The sequence below is a fragment of the Lampetra planeri genome, chromosome 11 (genome assembly GCF_965212315.1).
Source record: "Lampetra planeri chromosome 11, kcLamPlan1.2.h2, whole genome shotgun sequence".
Classification (NCBI taxonomy): Eukaryota; Metazoa; Chordata; class Hyperoartia; order Petromyzontiformes; family Petromyzontidae; genus Lampetra; species Lampetra planeri.
The window spans coordinates 12160890-12187048 of NC_136117.1; the positions used below are offsets into that span (position 1 = coordinate 12160890).

A 26159-nucleotide genomic window follows, 5' to 3' on the forward strand; every position below is an offset into this window, starting at 1 on the left:
GGGGCGTTGGGGGGGGGGGAAGTGGTTACCATATGGAAGGGGTAACGAGCTACCCTTTGAAAACAACCTTTGCTTTCAAAATGTGTTCCAGGATAGAAAGGTTTAAAAACTCAGCTGGCAGACTACTGCTGCAGGCTGCCAGTCCAGTTTTAAAGTATGGACTTCTTAACTACATGGCATGGGTGGGAGGCCTTTGTCCAGCAGCGGATTGACAAAGGGCTTTACGAAATTAGTGGCGATGGGTTGTGAGATATTCTGAAAAAAACAAAAAGACCCAAATCAACGATGGGCACCATTCTTTGCACGGCAGCTGCAGATGCCAGCCACACACAGAGGCTCACCCCGGACCTCACAGACACGAGTTGGTCTCGGCACATTTGTATGGCTCGCAGAACCCATGAACAATTACGGTCAAGCGGTGGGGTTGGCAAGGCGCGCGCGATATTTTCAGTGCTTCTCAACCGCTTTTTCATTGCGCGTCACACCGAGTTACGCTGCGTCTGCGACCGTTGCCGAGGGCTACGGTGTGAGTTGGGGTGGGGGGCGTGGTGGTGGTTTCTTGAGGTTCTTTCCTACAATTCCGATTTCTTCCCCGTGTTTCGTGGCACACCGCTTGTCGAGCACTGCGCGACATTTTCAGTTTCACAATGCGTCGACGCTGCTGCAACCTACGCAATAAAAACTAAAATCAATTGCGTGCTGCGTACCCCCCCCCCACCAGCCTGAAAATGTAGAAATCCTTTACATCGTCCCTAAACATTTAATATATATTTTTAATTCAATTAAATTTACACTCCCCCACTTAGCACACCGAGTTTTGCTCGGCGTATCGCAACCTCAGGAGCACATTGGACAGCACGTCCTGGTAGAGGCTGAGCAGCACCCAGCCGGGCAGGTACATGAGCGTGATGAGGCCCATGAAGTTGAGCGGGTAGTGCGAGTAATCCCAGGAGCAGGCGCCGATTTGGCGCAGCGCCAGCCCCCAGGTGAACTCCCACGTGTAGATGCACGCGATGTAGACGGGCAGCCGCCTGAGCGTGCCCCAGCCGCGCCGGCCCGCCAGGTGCAGGTACAGGCGCTCCACCACGAAGCTGCAGCTGCCGTACATGGCGAATGACCAGAGCGACGTGTGCCCGTGCAGCGTCCAGTCGGACTTCTCGAAGAGGTTGAAGAACGCCGTGAAGAACACCTCGTCCACCAGGCCTTGCACGCCGAAGAAGAGGAGGTGAAAGGTGGGCGGGATGGAGAGGCGCGCGCTGCGCTGGAGCGACGCGGGCAGGGCGACGTCGCGGGCGTAGCGCAGCCGCAGGAAGTCGTCCAGGAAGACGAAGGTGTAGTAGAGGGCTACGAGGAGGTTGAAGGGCACGGACGAGGCGGCGGCTCGCTCGCCGTCTTGCGCGACGCGGCCCAGCAGCGCGGTGCGCGTCGACAGGCGGCTCGCGACGAACACGAGCGAGAGGAGCACCAGCTTGCACCAGACGGGGCTCGCCGGGAAGAGGCGCTTCTGCAGCACGTACGCCTTCTCGAGCGCCAGCGCGACGAGCGCGTGCGACAGCGCAAAGTACGGCGACGAGAAGCCGAAGAGGCGCCAGTCGCCCGTGCGGCGGAAGGACAGCGCCGCCGACAGCAGCACGTCGAGCGCGATGCCGTGGATCGCGTACAGGTACAGGCGGAACCACAGCGACAGGCGCTCGCCGCCGCCGGCCGTCGGCGGGTCGCGCGGCGCCGGGGACCGCTGCTCCGCTAGGGCCGTCGGCGGCGGCGGCGGCACGGAGCCGTTGTGGCTGACGGCTTCCGTCGGTGTCGACGGGCTGGTGCGGCTGCTTCCGCCGCTGCTGATAATGTTGCTGCTGCTGGGGCAGCGAGACCCACCGGCCGGGTGAGCCGAGCCCTGATGCGGGGACTTGCGGGGGCCCAGGCGCCGCGTGATCGGCATGTTGGCGGTGGTGGTCGTGGTGGTGGCGGTGGGGTTGTGGCGTGGGATCTAAAGTTGGGCCGGATTCGTCTGCGGATTATGACATCACGTGGTCTCACTGCGCTGGCCACCTTGCGGACACCTGGGGAGAAGCGACAGCGACGTTAATTGCGGCAATTTCCTAGTGAATCAAATCCTGACCGATATTTCACCACGTCGGTCACCACGGGATTTGTGATAGTGGGGAGAATAGACATGGGAGCAGAGAAGTACAGTACAACAGTAGATTTCTCTGTAATACCCGTCCACGTAGCCCCGTGTTCTATAACATCTTTGAGGCATGGCAGTTTCCATCCAAACACGATCTATGCTCAATCCTGCTCAACTTACAGTTGATTTGGTCAAAGGCCATAATGATATGAATAATGGATTTACTGTACGAAGCGGGTAGGTTGGTAGGTGTCTGCTACAGGGTGGTTGAGATGTCTTGTGACCCCCAATTAATTGACCACGAACATTTTGTTTCCTTTGCACATGCATTTCTGTATAAGTAAATACATCTCGCTTTCAAAATATTACATTTTAGAGAATGAAATGGGGGTCACACGATATCTGGACCAGCCTGGACATCGGAGCCATTCAGTCGGCTGCTTGTAAATCGTGGACTCAAGAGTTTCCCTCTGCCTAGCTGCTAGCACCTGGCAGCACGAACATTGTAGCTTTGTCCTCTGTTACTGGTAGGAACCTCCTGGTTACACCAGCCCACAGGGGATTATTGTGTCCGTCCGTCGTGCAGGGAGGGGCTGGCTGGGGAGGGGAAGGTGGGGAGGGGCTGGGTGGGGAGGGTGGGGTTGGGTGGGGGTGGGAGAGGTGGTGCTGGGTGGGGACAGGCTGGTCACCCCGTGGTACCCTTATAAAACTCAACGTTTAACCTACTCACGCCGGCTTGTGCCCGCCCTCACAGTCGGGAATATTTGTGGAATACACCACGCCGCCGTTGACCCTGGCCATTGACCGAGCAACCCAACGTTCCTACCAGCTCCCTCCAGGTAAGTCCCACTGAGCGATGTAGCTCTTTTTATGAAGCGATCTGGCAATCAGAAATTATAGCCCAATCACGTGGACATTTTATCGCAGCCAAATGCTGTAAACGCATGTTGATTATAAATGTGGAGGGGGGGGGGGGTGGGAACGGAGGATCCAGAGAAAAATACACGCGACCAAGGGGAGAGAGACATGCAAATTCCAAATGCACAGCAGGCGTCATGGTCAGGATCGAACCCACGACCTCCTGCACACCGGGCGAGGGAGTTAACATCTCGCGGTGTTGACGACGCTGCTCAGCATCGCGTTGCTTTTTCTTTTTGCGTTAGATTTACCTGACCTTGTTTTTAACAATATCCGAGAGACACTTGTGTTCCCTTCCAATGTCATCCTCTCTCATGCAATACCCTTCTCGGCAAAAACCAACATCGCAATACAGAGATGTTAATGCCATTTGCGGGGTAAACGCCGAGGCTTCAGCAGCACCGAAAATCATCTGAAGGACTTCGCTGTGATCCAGGGCGGTTCATACATTTCGCAAAGCGTGCAGATCACATTTGGGCAGGTTGCATAAGACACGTGAAGTGATAATTACACTCTCTGTGTGCGCCACATCCCCCCCGTGTCGTTGCGTAGGAACCCGTGCTCCCTCGAGGTGTCTTACATAAGCCGGCAATCGATCTCAAAGGGTCGGCGTTGCGTAGTTCGTGTGTGCTAATATGAGTGATTTAGTGCAGAGGTGGGACAATTTGATCGATCAAGTGAATTAATTACGCAACTTATTTTTCGCTACTTCTGCCGTTTTTTTTATCCTTGCAAAACTGGTGAGGCGTGCCCAGCCCGCGAGGGCATTACAGTGCACGAAAATATATACAGGCGGTGTAAAACGATGTTGTATAAGTTCCTCCGAAAAAAATAAAAACACGCGAAATTTTCCGCCAAAATCTTAGGTTTCAATAACACGAAACGCCACGCTAGCAGACAGACACATTGCAGCATCAACAGATTGTTGGGGCAAGTGTTATTTGCAAGCGCAGGTGAATAACGCCGGATCGAATCGACGCCCGAGTTTCACCAACTTTAGACATTAAGTTTTCGTGACTGCAATGATCTATACTCTTTAGTTCTTTCAGTAAAGTCACGTAGGTAGAAAAATAAATAAATAAATAAATCTTCTATATTTTTTTAAGAAAAAATTGTATATTTGTTATTTCATTTCATTTATTATTTATTTTATTTTATACCTACGTGACTTTACCGAAAGAACTAAACAGCAGAGGTGTGGACTCGAGTCATGTGACTTGGACTCGAGTCAGACTCGAGTCATGAATTTGATGACTTGCGACTCGACTTGGACTTGCATAACAATGACTTTGTCCCACCTATGAGATGTGGACTCGAGTCATGTGACTTGGACTCGAGTCAGACTCGAGTCATGAATTTGATGACTTGCGACTCGACTTGGACTTGCATAACAATGACTTTGTCCCACCTCTGCTAAACAGTATTCACTAACTTTGTTTTCTTTAAACCAGATGGGAACGCAGCGATTCACCGCCTTTGTGTCTCTACCTCTCTCTGACACTCCTGCTGTTAGGGAGTGACTCCTGCTGCCAGCTATGGCTGCAAATTTTGGTCGTACATGTTATGTGTATCGTTTATTGTTACATTTCAATCACAGTTCCTATGATCACTGTTACATTGCTTTTATAGCTTTATTTTGGTGATTTCGAAAACGTATGGTTTGGCCATATTTGTTTGTTGAAGTACAGAGTTAGCCTGATAACTTTAATCTAAATTGTCTTATGGTTGTCATTGTTTGACTTGCATCCCACTGGGATTTTTGCGCACAACGTTGATATACGCTGTTTTATTCTGTAAGATGTTGCTGTTTTATCCTGTTGCGTGTAGTCACTCTAAGATGTTCTTTGTCCATGTTTTTGTTTGTTGCGGTTTCACCCGAGTCAAGAGCCGCATCATGGCTCACAGGGCTACACCTAATGAATGAAACTGAAAAAACCTGTCGTGCTGATGTTTACACAACGCGCCCGGCTCTCATTGAGGGGCTGTGTTGACACACGCGGACAATACTGTAACTCGATTGTTCGACTAATTGGGAATCGATCTGAAAACGTAGTTCGGTGGCGTATCATCGACAATCGCAGTCTGAGACATCAAAGTAAAAAGGACGTCACGATGAACAAGGGATTATATAACCTTTAAATAAAGTAAGTCGGTGTCACCGCGGCCTTACAAACTGCACACGAATGGATGCAATTAATATATCACGTCGCGGTCTGCTCTTCGCTTGCAAGTTTCAGATTTACTGCAACACACCCGTCCTTGGACGGGCAAAAAAAGGCTCGTGATGATGATAATCTTGTAATAGGGTTTTACCCTTTCAACTGGTACAAAACTGACACCTTTTTACAAGGGATCATGTTTGCAATAACCACAACACAAGCAGTCAAAATGCAAACAAAAAGAAACAACTCTGATAATGATATGCACTGTTCATGAAGTTGATTGGTCCACACCCGAGACAGCTTTTCTTAGAGCCTAGTCTCCATTGGTGTTGGACCAGATGACGCCAAAAGGCGCACAACTCAAAGACAGCGCACCATCAGAGTATGGCGAATGTAACGCATCAACTTTAATCATCATCATCATCATCTCTCTGAACATGATGATGATGACGACGACGAAACAAGCTCACGATATCACAGCTCTCGCGGTAACACGAGCCCAGCCCGGAACGCACACCGAATATCACGCGATGAAACCCACACGGGGGGCCGCGACTGCACGCACGCCGTGAGGGAAAGGGGCCGTCCATAAATGACGTCACGCACCTGGGGGGGGGGTCAGACGTTTGTGACGATGTGTGACGAGGGGGGGGGGTTTGAGAAATGTGACGTCGCATCAAAATGCGCAACTTTAGATAAATATAGACATGTTCTACTTAATTAAATAGACTTTTTAATAAATGTTTTCTCCTACAACATCAGAGTGCAGCGCCACATTAAATACGCACTACAATGACAATAGTTTAAAGCGATTTTAAGCATGTTTTATTTTTTTGTGTGGGGGGGGGGGCAGAGCTTTGTGACGTCATATTTGAGAGGGGGGGTCTGACTTTTTGTGACGCCGTGTGACGAAGGGGGGGGGGGGGTCAAAAATCGTCCAAAATCGCGTGACGTCATTTATGGACGGCCCCAAAGGCAGACGACCCATTTTGTCTCTCTGTCTCTCTCCCCGTGCGAGATTTGTATTCGGCTGGCTCGTCCGCCCCCCCTACTGTGTGCGTTGCGTTGTGCTTGTGCTGGAAGAGCCGTGTGTGCCAGGCCCCCCCCCCACCGCCGCCGCGTAATCTTAACATGTGCGGTGCGTGACCGCGCTACGGGCCTGCTTGTTGGTCGGCGATTTTGCGCGATTCTATTTTAAGGAGCCAATTTGAAAATGTGCAAGACGGTGTCCGAGTGTGCGCGCGTGTGTTGTGGTGCTCGCTAGCGCTAGCGGGGAGCGGTGGTGGAGCGGTTAGCGCTACGCTGCGCTGCGAAGCTGGCGACCCGAATTCGATTCACGCTCACGGTAAAAATCGGTGATGATTATCTGAACCGGTTCCTGGGCCTCCCCTAGGTCGACTCAGCCTCAAATGAGTACCTGGTGCGTTGTGTAAACGTCGCCACTGGGGAGACAAAGGCGGCCGGGCGTGGTTCTGGCCACCCACCCCCTCGTGTGCCGTGCCGGCCTTCATAGGTGCTCGCTAACAGCACTTGCCCCAACAGTCTGTGAAGGCAATAAGGAGGATCTTTGTCTTTGTGGTGCTGGTGATCTGTTTCTATTTATCTCCGTGCATTTGTGTACGCGCCTGCTTGTTTATACATTGCGTGTTGTCTTCGTGTTTGCTCGCCTACTGTATGTGTACAGAGACTGACAAAACAACACCCCAACCCTCCCCTTTCACACCTCGGTGTTTGCTAGTCGGTGACACTGTGGTGGTGGCGCTGTGGTGGTGGTGGCGCTGTGGTGGTGGTGGCGCTGTGGTGGTGGTGGCGCTGTGGTGGTGGTGGCGCTGTGGTGGTGGTGGCGCTGTGGTGGTGGTGGCGCTGTGGTGGTGGTGGTGGTGGCGCTGTGGTGGTGGCGGTGCTGTGGTGCTGTGGTGGCGGCAGTGTGGTGGCGCTGTGGTGGTGGCGCTGTGGTGGTGGCGCTGTGGTGGTGGCACGGTGGTGGTGATGCTGTGGTGGTGGTGGCACTGTGGTGGTGGTGCTGTGGTGGTGGTGCTGTGGTGGTGGCACTGTGGTGGTGGCACTGTGGTGGTGGCACTGTGGTGGTGGTGGTGGCACTGTGGTGGTGGTGCTGTGGTGGTGGTGGCACTGTGGTGGTGGTGCTGTGGTGGCGGCAGTGTGGTGGTGGCACTGTGGTGGTGGTGGTGCTGTGGTGGTGCTGTGGTGGTGGTGCTGTAGTGGTGGTGGCACTGTGGTGGTGGTGCTGTGGTGGCGGCAGTGTGGTGGTGGCACTGTGGTGGTGGTGGTGGCACTGTGGTGGTGGTGGCACTGTGGTGGTGGTGGTGGTGCTGTGGTGGTGGTGGCACTGTGGTGGTGGTGCTGTGGTGGCAGCAGTGTGGTGGTGGCACTGTGGTGGTGGTGGCGCTGTGGTGGTGCTGTGGTGGTGGTGGTGCTGTGGTGGTGCTGTGGTGGTGGTGGTGCTGTAGTGGTGGTGGCACTGTGGTGGTGGCACTGTGGTGGCGGCAGTGTGGTGGTGGCACTGTGGTGGTGGTGGTGCTGTGGTGGTGGTGGTGCTGTGGTGGTGGTGCTGTGGTGGTGGTGCTGTGGTGGTGTGGCACTGTGGTGGTGGTGCTGTGGTGGTGGTGCTGTGGTGGTGGTGCTGTGGTGGTGTGGCACTGTGGTGGTGGTGCTGTGGTGGTGTGCTGCGAGCAATAACGCTGGAGGGAAGGCCGAATCAGCTGTCACCCTCAGGGCGTTTTTAGCAAACCACCACCAGTGGCCACGGGGGGCTCTGGGCAGGATCGAGGGAGCTGGGAGCTCAGGGGGATGTGGAAATCGGTCAAGTGGGGGCCCACCAATATTCGATTTTATATCTCGGCTCCTCTTGCCCTAGTTTGGTGTAATTCCCCCGCACACTTCTGATTCGCACGGTTGGCTACGTACGGTACGGAAGAAGTTCAACATACAAACATCGCGGTGAACGCACACAATCGCATCATTACGCTCGTGGCCTCGAGCATTTCATGCAGCCACTACAGCTCCGTAGTTACCCCTTTGCAATATCACCTTACCGCTCTACATTTGATTACAAAAAAATAAAACGTGCAAATGAAAAGATAAAACAATTAAACCGCGTTTTAGATAAGTTCGTGTTGTTTTACACCGTTGCTGAAAACGCATCTCATGCTGGTTGTCAAGGAGGCCCCAACTCGTAGCTTTGGCCACTAGGGTGGGTGGGGGGGGGGCAAGGCACCCCCTGCCTGCCCCCCTACGCTCGTTACGCTGCTGTCCTGCCATGAATCTACCAGGACACGACCTGTTATAGACCAAACTAGGCTTGTGCCAGAGGCCCCGGGGGAACAGAGGCCGATGGATAAGCCCCATCTCCTCGATAAACCCCATTTGATGGAACTAGGAGAATGAACCCCCCCCCCCTCCTGCACCCCCGTTCAGGGTTCCTCCAGAAACTGCAGAAAACCACTGCAGTTGGCCACGTGGAATGTTCAAGTGCTAACTGCAGAGGAGAGGCTGCCATTCCTCTGTCGAGAGCTGGACCGGTACCGCCTGCTCCACTGTGGTGCAATCGGAGATCCGATGGGCTGATGTCTGGCTCCAGTCACGTCGAGGGGTGGATAGTCCTCCACTCGGGGCAGGAAACTGGCAGACAACAGAGAGTGGCTCTTCCACTTTAACAAAAGAATGAAGACGGCATGGGAACATGGGGGTGAGGTGTGTGAAGTTGTGAGTCTCAGGCTGCTGTGGGCTCACCTCTCCATCAACTTGAGGAATGGTGGTGGCGGTGGTTTGAGCCTCCACCGAAAAGGAAGTTGATTTTATTTATTGATTCAGGAAAGCCACACTGAGTCCTAGGACTGTTTTTCAGAAGGCTCCTGTGTTGTGTTTTTATTTTAAGATGTTTGTGTATCGTGGAGGGATGCAGGCAAGGCTGCTAAGTCCGATGCCTTCTATGACATGCAGTCCTAAGTGCTGGTTAGAGGGGCTCCTCGAGAGATAGTCATCCTGTTGTGTGACTTTAATGCTCGAGTGGGTCATGACGCAGCCACCTTGACTTTAGTGATATGAGGGGATGGGTTCGATCAGCTGAATAACAACGGTAGGACACTGTTATACTTGTAACCACCAACACGCTGTTCTGACATCAGCGCATCACACAATATCATGGATGCACGCCGGGTCCAAGCAAGAACGCTTGTTGGAGTATATAGTGACGGAACGTTGAAAGCGAGCCCATGTCCTTCACATCAGAACCTATCGTGGAGCCAATCTGTCAATTTGACCCTTGCTTTGTCATCTGTAATAATCGCCTGTCATACTTCCTCTGTGGTGGTGGGCATCCACCTACGACCATTTAAAAAACCCACAATAGCCTGGTCTCGGCTAGCTGATGAAACCTGCAAGCAAGAATTTATATTCATAATCAACGTTTTTGGAGTTAGATCGCGTTATTTATAAATGTGTTGTAACCCTCCACCACCCGACACGGCCAATCAGTAAAAAAGTGTCACGTTGACAAAAGACAAATAGTTCACTGCTTTAGCCCACCGGTGTGTTGATGACGCTGGATGCAATTACCAGCGAAACGTCGTACTCAAATTGTAAATGTTGTGGTTTCACGCTTCAACACACCGGTGGGCTAAAGCAGTGAACTATTTGTCTTTTGTCAACGTGACACTTTTTTACTGATTGGCCGTGTCGGGTGGTGGAGAGTTACGACACATTTATAAATAACGCGATCTAAACCCAAAAACGTTGATTATGAATAATATTGGTCGCGAAAGCCTACGTGTTAAGAATTTATATATCATCCCTTTAGGCTGGGGTTGGCATCTCATACTTCCCTCCTTCTGATGCCAAAGGGGAATGGGTGAGGTTCAGAACTGTGGCTGATGCAGTTGCTGTGGTCACGTTCAGTACGCAGTCCAGACCTCGCTATGAAATCCTGGCTAATGGAGGTGTTCCGGCTAGCTGAGAAAAAAAAGGTAACAGGCCCACTCCCACTGTCCACAACATCCCACGACTGAGAATGAGGACGTGTATGACAGCCTTCGCGAGGAGGTTCAGAGAGCCGGGCGAGGCAACGTTGGTTAATTTAGCCCGCATGCCCCGCCACTGCGTGTCTAAGCAGCCTCTATTTAGTCAGAGAGAGCTAAACGGGCCCGGCATGGGCGAGAGAAGAGTTGGGCTGATGGGGTACAGGGGGATGTAAAGTTGATTCGACCTGCCGATGAGCGATGCCAGTGGTGTAAAGACCCGTCTCTGGATTAGGCTCGTGGTGAAGGACGCTACCGGTCAGTTGTAGCGGGCAGCTGCCTCCTAAATGCCCCTACAAATATCCAGTCGCGTCCGTCCTTCGCGAGTTGGAGGCAGTCGTCCTCCAACAATGACGCTCGCAACAACAAGCGGAGCGCCGGGCGGCTAAAACTCAGCAAGTCGGCTCAGTAAGGAGCACAGGTCCCGCACGCGTCGGTAATGATCGCGGGCGGTAAACCCATGCCACCCGAGTTTGTCCTGTGACCTGTCAGCGAGCCTTCGGTAACTTCACGTGGCCTCAAAGTGCACCTCGCCTCGCATGACCGCGCGTGTTGTGTGTGTGTCTGTATTTGTCTACGCACGGATGGGGAGCGGCAGTGCAGTGGCTGGCACGCTGCGCAACGAACCCGATGACTCCGGGTTTGATTTCCACTCGGCGGCGTCCAGCACCGGTGACGATTACCTGAACCGGTCCAGGGCCTCCCCTAGGTCGACTCAGCCGCAAGTGAGAACCTTGTGCGGCGTTGTAAACAACGCCACTGGGGAGAAAAAGGCGGTCGGGTAGGGTGCCGGCCACCCAGCCCCTCGTGTGCCGTGCCGGCCTTTATAGGTGCTTGCTAACAGCACTTGCCCCTCCAGTCTGTTAAGGCTACACGGGGGATCTTTGTCTTTGTTGTGTCATCGGGAGCAGTGGCACGACGATAAACGGACCGCGCTGTGAACCAGAACCGGTTCTGGTCCTCCACTAGGGTCGCCTCAGCCTTAAATCAATAACCCAGCGTGTGCTGTGTTAAACATCGGCGATACGAAATCCGGGCGAGGGAATAACCACCACCACCACCATCAGCCTCGTGCGCCACGTGCCGGATTTTAATAGGCGTTCATTAACACTCCTTGCTCCAGCAGTCTGCCCGAGGCTACACGGGGGGGGGGGGGTGGTTTATCTTTGTGGATGCGTGCAGTAGGGGGGGGGGGAAGATTCGACGGTAGCGGAATTACACGGCACCGCACGCATTCGACGTGGACAAGATGAATGGTAGCGATTGCAATCGTTTGCACGCAATTCCACGCCGTTGTAATTCCGTTACCGCGGATGATTTCCGTGCCGTGTCTGTGTGTGGTTGTGTGTGTGTGTAGTTGTGTATGTGGTTGTGTGTGTGTAGTTGTGTGTGTGGTTGTGTGTCTGGTGAGATGTTAAAACGTCTGTGTATGAATGTGACCGTAATATCGGGTGTTTTTGAGGGGTTAGATCGCGTAAATATATAAATGTGTCGTTCAACCCGCCACCACCCGACACAGCCAACTAGTAAAAGGGTTTGTCACGTAAACAGAACGTGTCAATTCGTCACTAGTACAGCACACCGGTGTGTTGGAGAGCAAATACACATTTACAATCTGAGTACGACGTTTCGACAGTAATTACAACTAGCACCATCAGGCGGACAAGCCATCTGGCTGGATTTGCTCTCCAACATACCGGTGTTGATGTACTGGTATTGGTCGCGAAATCCTACGTATTAAACCGAATGTGACCGTATCCATGCGTATACACGCGTGTGTGTGCACGCATGTCACACGCATGTGTATGTGGTCAGTGTGTGTTTGTTCTGCGTGTACGATTGGGGAGCGGTGGTGCAGCGGTTATCGCGCGGCGATCCTCTAGGTCGACTCGGCCTCAAACGAGCACCTGACAGCGGTGTGTAAACATCGCCACTGGGGAGACAAAGGCGGCCGGGCGTGGTGCTGGCCACCCACCCCCTCGTGCGCCGTGCCGGCCTTGATAGGTGCTCGCTAACAGCGTTGGCCCCAACAGTCTGTTCAGGCTACACGGGGGATCTTTGTGTGTATACAAATACGCATCTGTGTTTGTGTGTCGTCACGTCGGCGTCTGCATATCACATATACACTTGCACGTACGTGCACGCGCGTATACACACGCGTGCACGACAGATGTAGTCCAGCAGATGTTCTGTTTGCACGTACGTATATGCGTGTCACAAGGGACGTATGCCACCGTCTCTTGTGCCAACGCACGTGTACACACACACACGCGCACGGGTCTGTACGTGCAAGCGAGAGAGCAATTCACACACGCGCGCACACACGCACACACGTGTATCTACACGTGTGTGTGTGTGTGCGCGTGTGCATAGCACGTGTGTCATTGTGCGGTACGTACGCGCTCACTTCGATAGCCGGCGTCTACGCCACGTCCCGTTTCGCCCCCCCCCCCTCTCTCTTCTTGCCCGCCGATGCAGCACTCACTTCGCTCGGTGCATGCGGGGCCGCCGCAGGGCAGTGCAGGGCGCCGAGATGAGATCCCGGAGAGGAGCTTCAGGCACCAGTTTAACGCAAAACTCCCCACCACCACCACCAGCACCACACCACCACCACCACCAGCACCACCCCACTCCGCTAAATCGACAACAGCGCGCGCGGGGGATACGCAATGCGGCCGGCAGATGTTTTACTCCATCTCTGCGTATTTCTGTGTCCCGACTAAAGTCGACGATCCGATCGGTGTGCTGAGCGTTGCTGTGTGTGTGTGTGTGTTAAGGAACGATGGGTGTTCGCTCACAGCGCTTGGTATCCAACAGCGCGCGTGTGTGCGTGCGCGCGCGCGTGTGATCGTGGAGCAATGCGAGCGCTATTCTCTCTCTTTCTCTACGGCGACCCCAGCCGTCTCTCAGCTCTGTGACGGTTCAGCCGGTGACGCCGGGCGCTACGATGATGAGTGGGGAGGGAGGAGGAGGAGTGGGAGGGGATGAGAGGCGGACTCTGTGTGGTGACGGTGGGGGCTGTGGGGTGAGAGAGAGAGGGTGGTGTTCTCCCGGTGCCAAAGAGAATGAAAGAGAGGGTGATATAGTAATAATTGCGCACGCGGAATTTGTTTTCCATTTGCAACATCCCACCTGCTCTACGGACCCTCTCCCCTCCACCCCCCCACACCATTCATCCGTCAGAGGCTTCCCCAATCCCCCCCCTACACACACAATAACCCCCCCCCAACACAGAACCCGCTCGCTCACCCCTTCGAATCTCGGCTCCCGGCCAGACCTAGGCGATAACGCTGGTGTGCAAAGACAGTGCACGCTTCTGCATTCGAAGACCATTCATTCGCACGTCTCTGTGCAGCGTGTGGTGTATGCGAGTGCTGTACTGTATATTCATTGCGTGGGGGGTGGGGGAGCGGTGGGGAAGCGGTGGGGGTGCGGTTAGCGCGCTGCGCTACGAACCCGGACAGCCGAGTTCGATTCCCGCTCACAGCCAACACCAGTGACGATTATCTGAACTGGTCCTAGGCCTCCCCTAGGTCGACTTAGCCTCAAATGAGTACCTGGTACGGTGTGTAAACATCGCCACTCGGAAGACAAAGACGGCCCGGCGTGGTGCTGGCCACCCATCCCTTCGTGTGCCGTGCCGGCCTTCACAGATGCTCGCTAACAGCACTTGCCCCGACATGTTTTGGCTATACCGGGGATATTTGCCTTTGTTATCTTTGTGAACCGGTCATGGGACCTGGGCACCCCCTAAAAAATATCTAAAACATATCAGCAGGGAGACACAAGGCAGCCGAGCACGGCGTTAGCCACTTGCCACGTCCGTTCCAGCCACATGACGATATTGCTAAGTGCACTTGCACCAACATCTGCTCAATGGGTAGAGGTGGAAGGGGGGATTTAAGGTTTCGCATAGCACATGAACAGCAGGCAGGAGTCATTGTCTTGCTTCACTGGGGTCTCAAGGCTCCTTATCAAGGGAGTCCTACTGTATTTTATTGTGGCCAGTTGTTGTTTTGAGTAATTGTTGTGCTCGTGTGAAATGGGAGAGAACACGTGGGATAGGAAAAACACTCCAATAATTGTCGTGTCGCGATCGATTATGGGTGTTCAAGATAACAAAAGGCAAGAGTTTCAGACCACACTCACCCAGCCGAGACTCAAGAAAGTCGAAACCGGCCCAGCGTTTGCTGCTTAACCTATCGATGCTGGAAATCACAAAACAACGGGAGCATAGAAGTACAGTGGAACAATGCAATTTTTCCCCGCAGCGCCCCACCGCGTAGTTGTAAGGCAGCGTTAACGGGGAGTGGGGCTGACAGACATCGCAGACAACCCACAGAGAGTCAGACGCAACCCTACCCACCCAGTGCTTGTGCCTGTGTAGTATTGATAGGGGTCGCGATCTCCACGTCCAACCTTAGCCAACCTGAGCGGCCAGTCCTGAAAACCAACGCTTAGATAAAGAGTGGAAATAATCATTCCACGTCCCCGACCCCACCCACAATGGTCCTGACACCCCCCTCCATCACACCGGTTATTTAACAATTTCCAAAGTTCTGCGGTCCTCTACGTATGAAGATGTTTTCAGCCAACCGGTGAGTTTTTATACACGTGGAAAGGAAGCTGGAGCATCCGGAGAAAAGTCATGCATGCGAGGGGACAACACTCACACAGAAGCGAAAGATATTAGTCGGCATGTTGCGATACTGCCTTCTCCTGGTGAGCCAGAGTCGGGAGTTTAGCAACATTTGTGCGGTGATCCACCAACCCTCGCCTCCACAGCGCTGCATTACAGGCGAGCGCCACCGCCGCTTGGCTACTCGATCAACATTTGTGGCAGCACTTTTATTTATTTGCAAGAAATATTTCACCTGGATGATCCGTCGAGATGGAATATCTCGTTTCCGGTAGGTGTCCTAGGGGTCAGCGTGGTGGGCTAAATGTGGTCTCCTTTGTGAGCGACCTGGTTGGGCCTTGCTTTCAAATGTGACCTCTTGTGACCTCTCTCACCTCCAATCAATGCAGAAGCAGAAGAGATGTTTAATGCTGCCCTCATTGTTATTGGTATTTGGCGACAAGTGCGCAAAGAAGCATGCGGAGGTCGCAAGCTTGGAATTTCACTGAGAGGCACTGCGTCGCGCGCTTTCAGATGCGCTTCTGCGGCCGTCTGGAACGCTCTTCCTTCGGATATTAGGAAGACACTGGAGATGTACACTTTTAAATCATCTAGTTCAAAAACTATTTTTTTAAACTTATTTTTGTACTTAGTTTGTTGTCCTTCCCCCGCACCCCCGAATACCACGGTTGGCTACGTACGGTGCGAAAGAAGTTCAACATACAAGAGGAACGCGTACACGGGAGGACATCATAAGGATTTTAAAGGATAACAAGTGGACTCGGGCAGGAAATGCCGCAAGAAGGATAATGGTTCGCGGTCGAGGCTGGCATTGCCAAAGTAACGACTAACTCCATTGGAACCTCATTTGCCAGTAGCAAAATATGATAATTGGAGTTGTGCGCCTTTTTGCGTCATCTGGTCCAACACCATGTGAGACTAGGCTCTAAGTAAAGCTGTCTCGGGTGTGGACCAATCAATTTCAAGGACAGTGCATACATCATCAGAGTTGTGTGTTTTGTTTGCATTCCGACCGCAGGTATTGTGGTCTATGCAAACATGACTCCTTGTAAAAAAAAAGGTGTCAGTTTTGTTGCCAGATAAAAGGGTAAAAAACGTATTATATTATTATAACGACTAACTGACAATCAACTCAGAACACTCGAGAATCCATTTGAATCCCCAGCCAGTTGAAACCCAGAATTGAACCCGAGTAATCTCAGCTCTGCGATCCGACTGCCACTGCCATTATGATGAACCCCACTCCAAGCCACCGGTCGGGTCAACCTCGCGCCAGCACCGTGTCCTTCACACAATGGGGTGTTCTCACTATTTTGTGTCTTGTCGGGGAACCGCACGAAAGGTCACCCAATGCAATGACTAAAACACTGTCCCCAGGACCTTCGCTGCCTCTCTCAGCGTCGCCCTCTGCTGGTAGAAGCACGGAAATTATTGCCGTCTTCCCGGAGGTGCTCAGCATGGTGTGTCGGAGCAACAGCGCAGTGGTCGTCTGGACGTGCGGATTCGGGCGTTGCGTCATTGCTGAACAGCAGGGACTAAGCTAGTTGCGGGGCCTGTAGCGCATGTTATGAAGGGGCCCTAAATAAATTAAAATCCACGTAAATATTAAAACACACGCATTTTTAACTTGCATAGTAAAGTAATTGTATTTTTCATTTCGCTATACAGCCAGATAATACGACAAATCGCGAACCTTAAACACCCAGCCGTTCATAAAAGTTGAAGGCAATATAGTACTATAGTAATCGAGAGTACAGAATCACTGAAAGCATTTAGCGCGGGGCCCGTAGCATATTCTACTTTTGCTATTAGGATAATCCGGCACTGCAGGGACGCGTGCGTGTGCGACAAAGGGGATTTGTGACCCCAGACAGCGAGCCAGCTCAGTTTGTAGCTGAGAAGGGAAATGTCGTGGGCTGCCTGGTGCGTGTCTGTGTGTGTGTGAGTGTCTGTGTGTGTGAGTGTATATGTGTGTAAGTGTCTATGTGAGTGTCTGTGTGTGTGTGAGTGTCTGTGTGTGTCTGTGAGTCTGTGTGTGTCTGTGAGTGTCTGTGTGTGTGAGTGTATATGTGTGTAAGTGTCTATGTGAGTGTCTGTGTGTGAGAGTGTATATGTGTGTGTGAGTGCCTGTGTGTGTGAGTGTCTGTGTGTGTGTGTCTATGTGTGTGTGAGCGTCTGTGTGTGTCTATGAGTCTGTGTGTGAGTGTATATGTGTGAGTGTATATGTGTGAGTGTATATGTGTGAGTGTGAGTGTCTGTGTGTCTGTGAGTGTGCGAGTGTCTGTGTGTGTGTCTGTGTGTCTATGTGTGTGTGTGAGTGTATGTGTGTGTGAAGTGTCTATGTGTGTCTGTGTGATTGTCTGTGTGTGTGTGTAAGTGTCTATGTGTGTGTGTGTTTGTGAGTGTCTGTGTGTGTGAAGTGTCTATGTGTGTGTGTGAAGTGTCTATGTGTGTGTGTGAGTGTCTATGTGTGCGTGTATGGAGCGGTGGTGCAACGGTTGGCGCGCTGCGCTACGAACTTGGCCACTCGAGTTCGATTCCCGCTCACGGTCCAACACCCCGGTGGCGATTATCTGAACCGGTCCTGGGCCTCCCCTAGGTCGACACAGCCTCAAATAAAAATCTGATGCGACGTGTAAACATCGTACCTCTGGAGACAAAAGCGGCCGGGTGTGGTGCTTGCCACCCACCCCCCTCGTGTGTCGTGCCGGCCTTAATAGGTGCTCGCCAACAGCACTTGCCCCCACAGTCGGTTAAGGCTACAGGGGGGATCTTTGTCTTTGTTGCAAGCTGTAATACCACGCAGCATTGTAATTCGCGTGGGCTAGCGAATGTGGATTTGTCAAGTAATGTATCCCTTGCTCAAATGAGCAGAGGCAGTGCTCATTTATTGTTTAAAGCCATTGGCAGGTGGTGGAAATTCCACATTGCTATGACGTGAGCGAGCATTATGATACTGTGCAGGACAAGCACTCGCTGGTTTCCACTGAGAATGTCGCTGTGCTGACGTTACCGACCCCGTCGAGATGATGAGCCGAGACAATGTCTATGATTTGACGATGATGTGGGTTGGTGCGTGCATACATTTGCTCTAAACCATGCACATAGCGTCACTAATCAATCGCCACTCGTGTAAAATCGAGTGATGCTCTAGGGAGGGCTAAAAAGACGAATTGGAGGTAAATACTGCATTTAACACAAACAGATTGATATTTACATTTTACTTTGGGCCCCAACCACCTAAAATTACGACTGTGAGGTGCAGTGTTTTAATGATTGGTCTTAAACGCGTCATCAGCGAACCAGGAAATTTGCCTACAAAATTGGACATTTTTTGTCAGTATCAAAGTATAAAAAAACAAGAATAGACGTTACCCTTTCTGGCAATAAAACAGGAGGTGTTACGATATTCGAACACCAAATAGAAAGATCTTGCAAGGAATCAAGTCACTTCATTGACCATATGGAGTACTTGCGGTGGACATACAAACACAACATGCTCTGATCATATAACATAGATGTAGCTATGTTCTTGGTTCTTTCGGTAAAGTGACGTAGAAGGGAAATAAAATAAAATACATATAAAACAATATAAATTATCACGACGTTTCGACTGCAACACAATCATCATCAGGTGTGAAATCCACAGCAAGAAAATGTTTAAATAAAAATGTTTAAATAACATTTTTTATTGCTGTGGATTTCACACCTGATGATGATTGATTGTGTTGCAGTCGAAACGTCGTGAGAATTTGTATTGTTTTATATTTTTATTATTTTATAATTTCCCTTCTACGTGCCTTTACCGAAAGAACCAAGAATATGAATCCCTGCAGTCACGAAAGCTTTAAATAAAAAAATAGATGTAGCTGCTCACACAGAGCTATAAATGCTCTGATTGTGGCATTGTCTTTATGCTGTTCGCCTTTTGGGGTTCTCTGGTGTGACACTGGTGGTGAGACTAAGCTTTAAATAAGTCTGTCTCTGGTGTAGGCTAACCAGTTTAAACAACAATGTCATCTATTACAATCAGAGGATGTTGTGTTTGCATGTTCACCATCAAGTACTGTGTGTGTGTGTGTGGTAATGCAGTAACTCGATTCCTCCTTGCAAGATGTTTCTATTTGGTGTTCGTGTAAAACCTATTCTTTTGTTATTATTATTTTACACGCTTTTATTTAACTCACTCTGTCTGTTGTTGTCGTTGTTGTATCCTCAAATCTTGTAACTCAAATTTTAACCCACTTCCCAATGTGGTATCGACTGCAAACTTGGTATACTTATGTCATACTGATGACAATACTATATTCTATCATTAAAATTTACAAATATATTTTAAACATTTTACACGCTTTTATTTAACTCACTCTGTCTGTTGTCGTATCCTCAAATCTTGTAACTCAATTTAAACCGTCTTCCCAATGTCGTATCGACTGCAAACTTGGTATAGGTGTGTCATACTGATGACAATACTATATTTTATCATTAAAATTTAAAAGTATATATTTAAAAAAACATTTTTTACGGCTCTAATTGCCCACGCTCAACTCACGTTGCCTGTAAATCACCGCGGTCCCTTACGTCACGGCAAGCCTCGGGGAGCCACGCCCAGGGGCGGGGCATGTGGAAGGAGGGGAGGGGCGTTGGGGGAAGAGGTCAGGGGGAGGGGCAGCTCGGATAGTACATTTCATTAAAGCGTGTTTCTAAACAAAGTATTTATAAATATTTCATTTATTATTTTACTCATAATATGCCTCCCCTCAACACTCCTCCCTCGTAGCGTTTGACGCTTAAGTCGGCAGAAAGTGGAAGAAGCAACCCCTCCACCCCTCCCCGTGAGTGATTACGAGCACAATACAAAGAGTGGCACATTAAATATTCAGTGGTGCTGCGTTGGCAGTGGTGCACAAATGGAATTAACAAGGAAACGGAACGCGTTCGTCAATAACACTGCGACTTTACAGGTAAGGTAAAACATATATAATAATTGACGTTTCGGGCAATGACCTCCTTCATAGCACACAGGCCAGAGAGATGGGTTTCTAAGAGTTGGAGACTCACTCGTTTACACCATGGGGCCTGATGAGAATTACATTTAAAAACATATGTTCTGATTACCAGTTTTTTTTTAATTAGCAAAAATATTATTTTGCCGAAAACTGTAGTAGCAGTGGAAATTGATCAACAGAGTCTGTGCTTTCATTTCAGCCGGATCAGTCCGGAACGCCGTGGTGTGTGCCAAACGAATACATTTTTATTCGTTTCACCTCGCCTTACAGTTGCCCCCATTATACCGCAGCGAGGGCGTGCACGAGGAATACAGTCAAGGGTACAACGCTTTAGGACTGTGATTGTGAATAAAGCGACCCTTGGCTGTAGTCTCGTGGTAGTGCCTTACGCTGATGTTTCCTATTCCTAAGCCAGCCGAGCAGCGTTTCAGAAAATATCAAGCGAGAAACGAAGCCGTGCTTACAGTGCTGGCATGCAAAAAAAACCACAACGCCTAAATGACTTCAGTGTGTTCTAAAAAAAGGTTTTACAGGATAGTTAAATAAATAATCGACCGGCATCCAGTAATGATATGCTAATCTTTCATCCGCGTTTTCTCCACATTTGCCCATTGGTGCATGGAGTGAGAGGCAGTCGTGCCGGGGTTGCCAGGGCAGGCAGGGCACGTGGCTGTGCCTGGCAGTGGGGTCAGGTTGCGGGCAACAGAGGGTTGCTGCGAGGCAGCCAGTGAGAATGCATGGGAGAGGGTGTGAGTGAGATTCAGAGAGAGAGTGTGAGATTCAGAGAGAGTGAGATTCAGAGAGAGAGTGTGAGTGAGAGTCAGAGAGAGTGTGAGATTCAGAGAGAGTGAGATTCAGAGTGAGAGTGTGAGTGAGATTCAGAGAGAGAGAGATGTGGTGGTGGGGGGTGGTGGTGTTGTGGGGGGTGGTGGTAGTGGTGGGGGTGGTGGTAGTGGTGTGGGTGGTGGTGGTGTGGTGGAGGGTGGTGGTGGTGGTGTGGGGGTGGTGGTGGTGTGGGGGGTGGTGGTGTGGGGGGTGGTGGTGGTGTGGGGGGTGGTGGTGGTGTGGGGGGTGGTGGTGGTGTGGGGGGTGGTGGTGGGGTTGGGGGTGGTGGTGTGAGGGGGGTGGTGGTGGTGGTGTGAGGGGGGTGGTGGTGGTGGTGTGAGGGGTGGTGGTGGTGTGGGGGGTGGTGGTGGTGTGGGGGGGTGGTGGTGGTGTGGGGGCTGGTGGTGGTGTGGGGGGTGGTGGTAGTGTGAGAGGGGGTGGTGGTGGTGTGGGGGGTGGTGGTGGAGTAGGTGGTGGTTGTGGTGGTGATCTTTGTGTGTGTGTTACTTCCTCGCTCGTTCACGAGGGAGCGCTCTTGAGCCGCGGTTGCGTCTGGAACTCGATCGCCACTTGCCAAGTTTGTTTGCAAGATCACCACACACGCTGTGTGTGGTTAATGCAGACTTTGATTCTTTGCTAAAGGTTCCTGTTTGGTGTTTGAACATCTTAACACCTCCAGTTTTATTACCACGAAGGTGTAAAAACTATTGTTATTTTTACACGCTTACCAATAGTGTCGTAACCAATTCAAAAAAACTGTTCACGGGGAAATATTTGTGAACATTTCATTCTTATCAGGCCCCATGGTATAAACAAGTCCAGTCTCCAACTCGTATCCACTCTTTCTGGCCTCTCTCTCTCTATCTATTTGTGCAAAGAGTGGGAAGGGCCATTGCCCAACCACCTCATCGATTACAACATTTACCTTTCAAGGCCACAGTGTAAATTGACGAAGCGTTAAATTTCGATTTAAAGCTTTCGTGACTGCAGGGATTCATCTTCTTGGTTCTTTCGGTAAAGTCACGTAGAATGAAAATAATAAAATAATAAAATTAAAACATAATAAAATAATTCGCCGTCGAGAAGACAGTCTCTGTCTTCTCGACGGACCTGTTCTTCACCTGAGGACGGCTGCTTGCGTTGTGGCCGAAACGTCGTGAGAATTATTTTATTATGTTTTGTTTTTATTATTTTATTATTTCCATTCTACGTGACTTTACCGAAAGAACCAAGAAGTTGACGAAGCGTGTTTCATGTTGGATTGGCCAGTGCGCCACCGGCCAACGCAATAGCGTAACGAGCGTGGGACACGCCACTCACCCACCCATCCCACGGTGGGCAAAGCCACCACTTGGGGGCCCCCTTGACAACCGCCATGAGATATGTTTTCAACGGGTGGAAGAGAACGGACACCGATTTAAAACGCGACTTCAATTTTTTTTGTATGTGCAAATACCTAATGATGCGATCAAATATTAGGGGGCCCCAACCGGATCGATTTACGCACCCTCTGAGCTGAAAACGTAGCCACGACGCCAGGAAGAGTCACCAACAATTATTCATTCAGCCGCGTCCGTTCAGTGAATGGTCACAAACAGGCTTTCATATCTTACTCGCCATTGTGCGAAAAGCTTTGCTGACTTGGCGTATAGAGGGATTAGCGCTACCAGTACCAGCGGTGTAACAAGGGTACCCTTATCCATAATATTGTAATCCTATTAAACAAAAACTGTACCCTAAAATTACGAGGGCAACACAATAGTGGTGAGTAAAACAGTTGAGCGAGATCGATGTAGCGTGGCCAACATACAACAAAAATCGAATGATTAATTTGATATCGTGCACGTTCATGCAAATTGCATCTCATGCTCGCTTAGTAGGCAACCACAGACAGGAACCGGATGGCTGCCAGCCACTGAGCCGGCAATAACAAATGCTCTGCAGCTCTCTATAGGGTGTAAGATGTTTTCAGCCCATGAGTGAGTGTTTATTATACATGTGGTAGGAAACGGGAGCACCCAAAGAGAAAACTCACGTGTGCGAGGGAGAAACGCTCTATCCCGTGCAAAAGGTACAAACTTTATCAAGCCACTCTTTTCTTTTTCGATTTAAAGCTTTCGTGACTGCAGGGATTCGTCTTCTTGGTTCTTTCGGTAAAGTCACGTAGAATAGAAATAATAAAATAATAAAAATAAAACATAATAAAATAATTCTCACGACGTTTCGGCCACAACGCAAGCAGCCGTCCTCAGGTGAAGAACTCTGTCGTCTCGACAGACCTGTTCATCACCTGAGGACGGCTGCTTGCGTTGTGGCCGAAACGTCGTCAGAATTATTTAATTGTTTTATTTTTATTATTTTATTATTTTTATTCTACGTAACTTTACCGAAAGAACCAAGAAGACCACTCTTTTCTGTACTGCATTCTACTGGCAAGCCAAGGTATTGCAACCTCGATTCCCACGGCGTTCTGGACTGTTCCCGCCTGATTTCAAATACGAGCGATAACAATAGCATTCGTAGTTATAATGTCAATTATTTACCCTGGAAAGCATCACCGAGTCCCAAGACTGTTTATTTTTCATGAGAGTCCTGCATTGGGGCGTTTGATCGAGTCTACAGCGATGTTGAACGTGCCAATTGCCAGTTTTTTTTTTAGTTCTGCCGGCTATGATGACACGTGGTTCATAAACATTGGCATTTACAAACAAAATGGAACAAAACGTGCGATCATAAGCGTGGGTAGATGTATGCTTAGATTTACGCGAACAGGGACACATGGATAAGAGAACGTACGGGTTAATAGTATAAGTTTGACTATTAAAAAAAGCATGAAAAGAATCATTGACAGCTGTCGGGCGCATTTCATCAGTAGATCCCACGGGTCGTGTGATTTGAAAGCAGGAAATAAATAGAATCTGCAGGGTATACGGCCAGCACTCGGGGCCAATTTAAAGAGGCGAGTTTTCACGACACACGCAACTCGGACGACGCTGTCTTATTCGCAAAGGCAAAGCGCCGTTCCATAATCTGGGAGCTGCACTGGCAAAGCGGTGATCACCCCAGGAACGGAGCCTTGACCTCGAGTACTGAGAAGAAGGCGATATGAAGATATCGGTGCCCCTCTTTGGAGTCTAATAAATTAGTAATATAAAAAAAAGCTTTTTTTAAAACACGCTTTAATGAAATGTACCGTGCTAGTAATGGCAGACCTCCACGACTCCAGGAAGTGGCCCCGAAGCTTGCCATAACGTAAGGGGACGTGGTGATTTACAGCCAACGTCAGTTGAGCGTGGACAGTTAGACCCAAGCCGAACCATAACATATAAAAAAGAATGTTTAAAAATAATGTTGTTTATTTTTTATGGTAGAATATAGTATTGTCATCAGTATGACATAAGTATACCAAGTTTGCAGTCGATACCACAGTGGGTTAAAATTGAGTTACAAGATTTGAGGATACGACACAAAAACAACAGACAGAGTTAAATAAAAGCGTGTAAAATAAAAAAAAATTGATCCGTTTCTTCAAATATCGTGGGGCTAACCCATTCAGAGCCCTGTAGGTCTACAGCAGCATCGTCTAGTCCACTCGACACCTGACTGGTAGCCAATGCAAAGGCAAAGAGAGCAGACGCGTGATGAGATAATGCCCCACGGTCAATGATTATTACGAAGTGGCAGCCAAGAACTGCGATTTTCAACTATTATACTGGTAGGAACCTCCTGGTTACACCAGCCCACAGGGGAGTATTGTGTCCGTCGTGCAGGGAGGGGCTGGGTGGGGGGTGGGAGGGGTTGGAGCTGTTCACCCCGTGGTGCCCTTATAAAACTCAACGTTTAACCTACTCACGCCGGCTTGTGCCCGCCCTCACAGTCGGGCATATTTGCTTTGGGTAGGTAGGCCTTCATCCAGCAGTGGATTGACCATGGCTTGATGGTGGTGATGATGACGATGATGATTTACCGTAGGAAATAACTCAGTGAGTCTCAAGACCCCCCCTCCCCTTTTTTAAAGGGTTCTACCGCATTGGATGTATAGCCGCTTGCGTTAATGGTTGGTTTCATGTGGCAGGAAACCAGAGTTCCCTGGGAAAAAAGAAAGCCTCGCCACGCAATTTGCCGTTGATGATTGCACAGTTTTACACTGCGAGACAGAAAAGAGGAACATGTGACTAGAAATAAAATAGCCTTTCCAGACTGTTGGGGAAAGTGCTGTTAGCGAGCACCTATGAAGGCTGGCACGGCACACGAGGGGGTGGGTAGCCAACACCACATTTGTCACCCTAGTGGCCATGTTTGCACCCCGCGCCAGGTATTCATTTAAGGCTGAGTCGACCTAGGGGAGGCCCAGAACCGATTCAGGTACTCGCCACTGGTATTGGCCGTGAGCAGGAATCGACCTTGGGTAGCCGGTTTCGTGGCGCAGCGCGCTAACCGCTACACCACCACTCCCCACGCACGCACGCACACGACCAACTACCTATGCATATTCAAAGAAAATAACATGTTACGTAACATTTATATAACATACGTTATTTTCTTTGAACCTATCTACGCGACTTTACCGAAGGAACCAAAGAATATGAATTCCTGTCGTGACGAAAGCTTTAAGTCAAGATGTAAAAACACATGTTACATAACGTGTTATTTTCTTTGAACCTACCTACGCGACCTTACCGCAAGACCCAACCAATACGAATGCCTGCAGTCACGAAAGCTTTACGTCAAGATTGAACTACCTTTGCAGTTGAGCGACTTTATATCTTCATCGCAGGTGGAAGGCAGCAGCACGGAGGGGGGTTCCAGCACCAGAGGTAGCCTATGGAGACTTCACGAACGCCGTGAACAGTTGAAGACGCGGCGGCGGTGGCTGACAGACACCGTCGCTTGGCACACGTGCGCTTGTCACGAGTGTCGCCGGATACCGGCGAAAATTGGCAGCAGCCCGAGACGGTTGTGATGCAACCTATGCCTTATGTATCACGTGATTTTTTTTATATAAATAGTATAAACATTTCAACATCGCGCGTGAAGCCATCCTTTGACAAGCCGCCGAGCTTGCGAGAGTTCCTGGATCCCAGGAGTGGCCGATAGTGTTAAGGGGAACGCATGGCGTGTTGACGCGGGGAATGATGATGGCTCGATTCGTAACCCACGACCCGAAACGCCGCAAAATCCCACGAAATATAAAAAAAAATACACAAACACACGCGCGCACAGACCGTAACACGCAATCCATCCTGTTTGTACAGTCGCGTGCTGTGCGAAATTCTGTGTTTATAATGCGCGTGTTTATGTGTCCCCACAACAGTCTGTTCAAGACTATCCGGGCAATCTTTGTCTGTGTTTACGTGTCGACTCAGCTTGAAATGAGTAACCTGGTGCGTTGTGTAAACATCGCCACTGGGGAGGCAAAGGCGGTCGAGAGTGGTGCTGGCCACCCAA

General features: G+C 50.3%; 1 protein-coding gene across 2 annotated transcripts; it reads right to left on the minus strand.

Moving 5' to 3' along the window:
- On the minus strand, positions 1–25877 carry TMEM229A (transmembrane protein 229A). Of its 2 annotated transcripts, none has more exons than XM_078598863.1 (2): positions 25454–25877; positions 1–2057 (listed from the first exon to the last, which is right to left on the minus strand). In XM_078598863.1, exon 2 carries the CDS (start codon positions 1934–1936, stop codon positions 803–805), a length of 1134 nt encoding a protein of 377 aa, XP_078454989.1. In that variant the 5' UTR covers positions 1937–2057; positions 25454–25877; the 3' UTR covers positions 1–802. The 2 variants fall into 2 exon arrangements, with proteins under 2 accessions (XP_078454989.1, XP_078454988.1); XM_078598862.1 differs by lacking the exon at positions 25454–25877 and adding an exon at positions 12724–13172.
- Between the last annotated feature and the right edge of the window lie 282 nt (positions 25878–26159).

Coding starts and splice junctions, on each gene's coding strand:
- TMEM229A (XM_078598863.1), bottom strand. CDS start 1,936: ATGCCGATCACGCGGCGCCTGGGCCCCCGCAAGTCCCCGCATCAGGGC.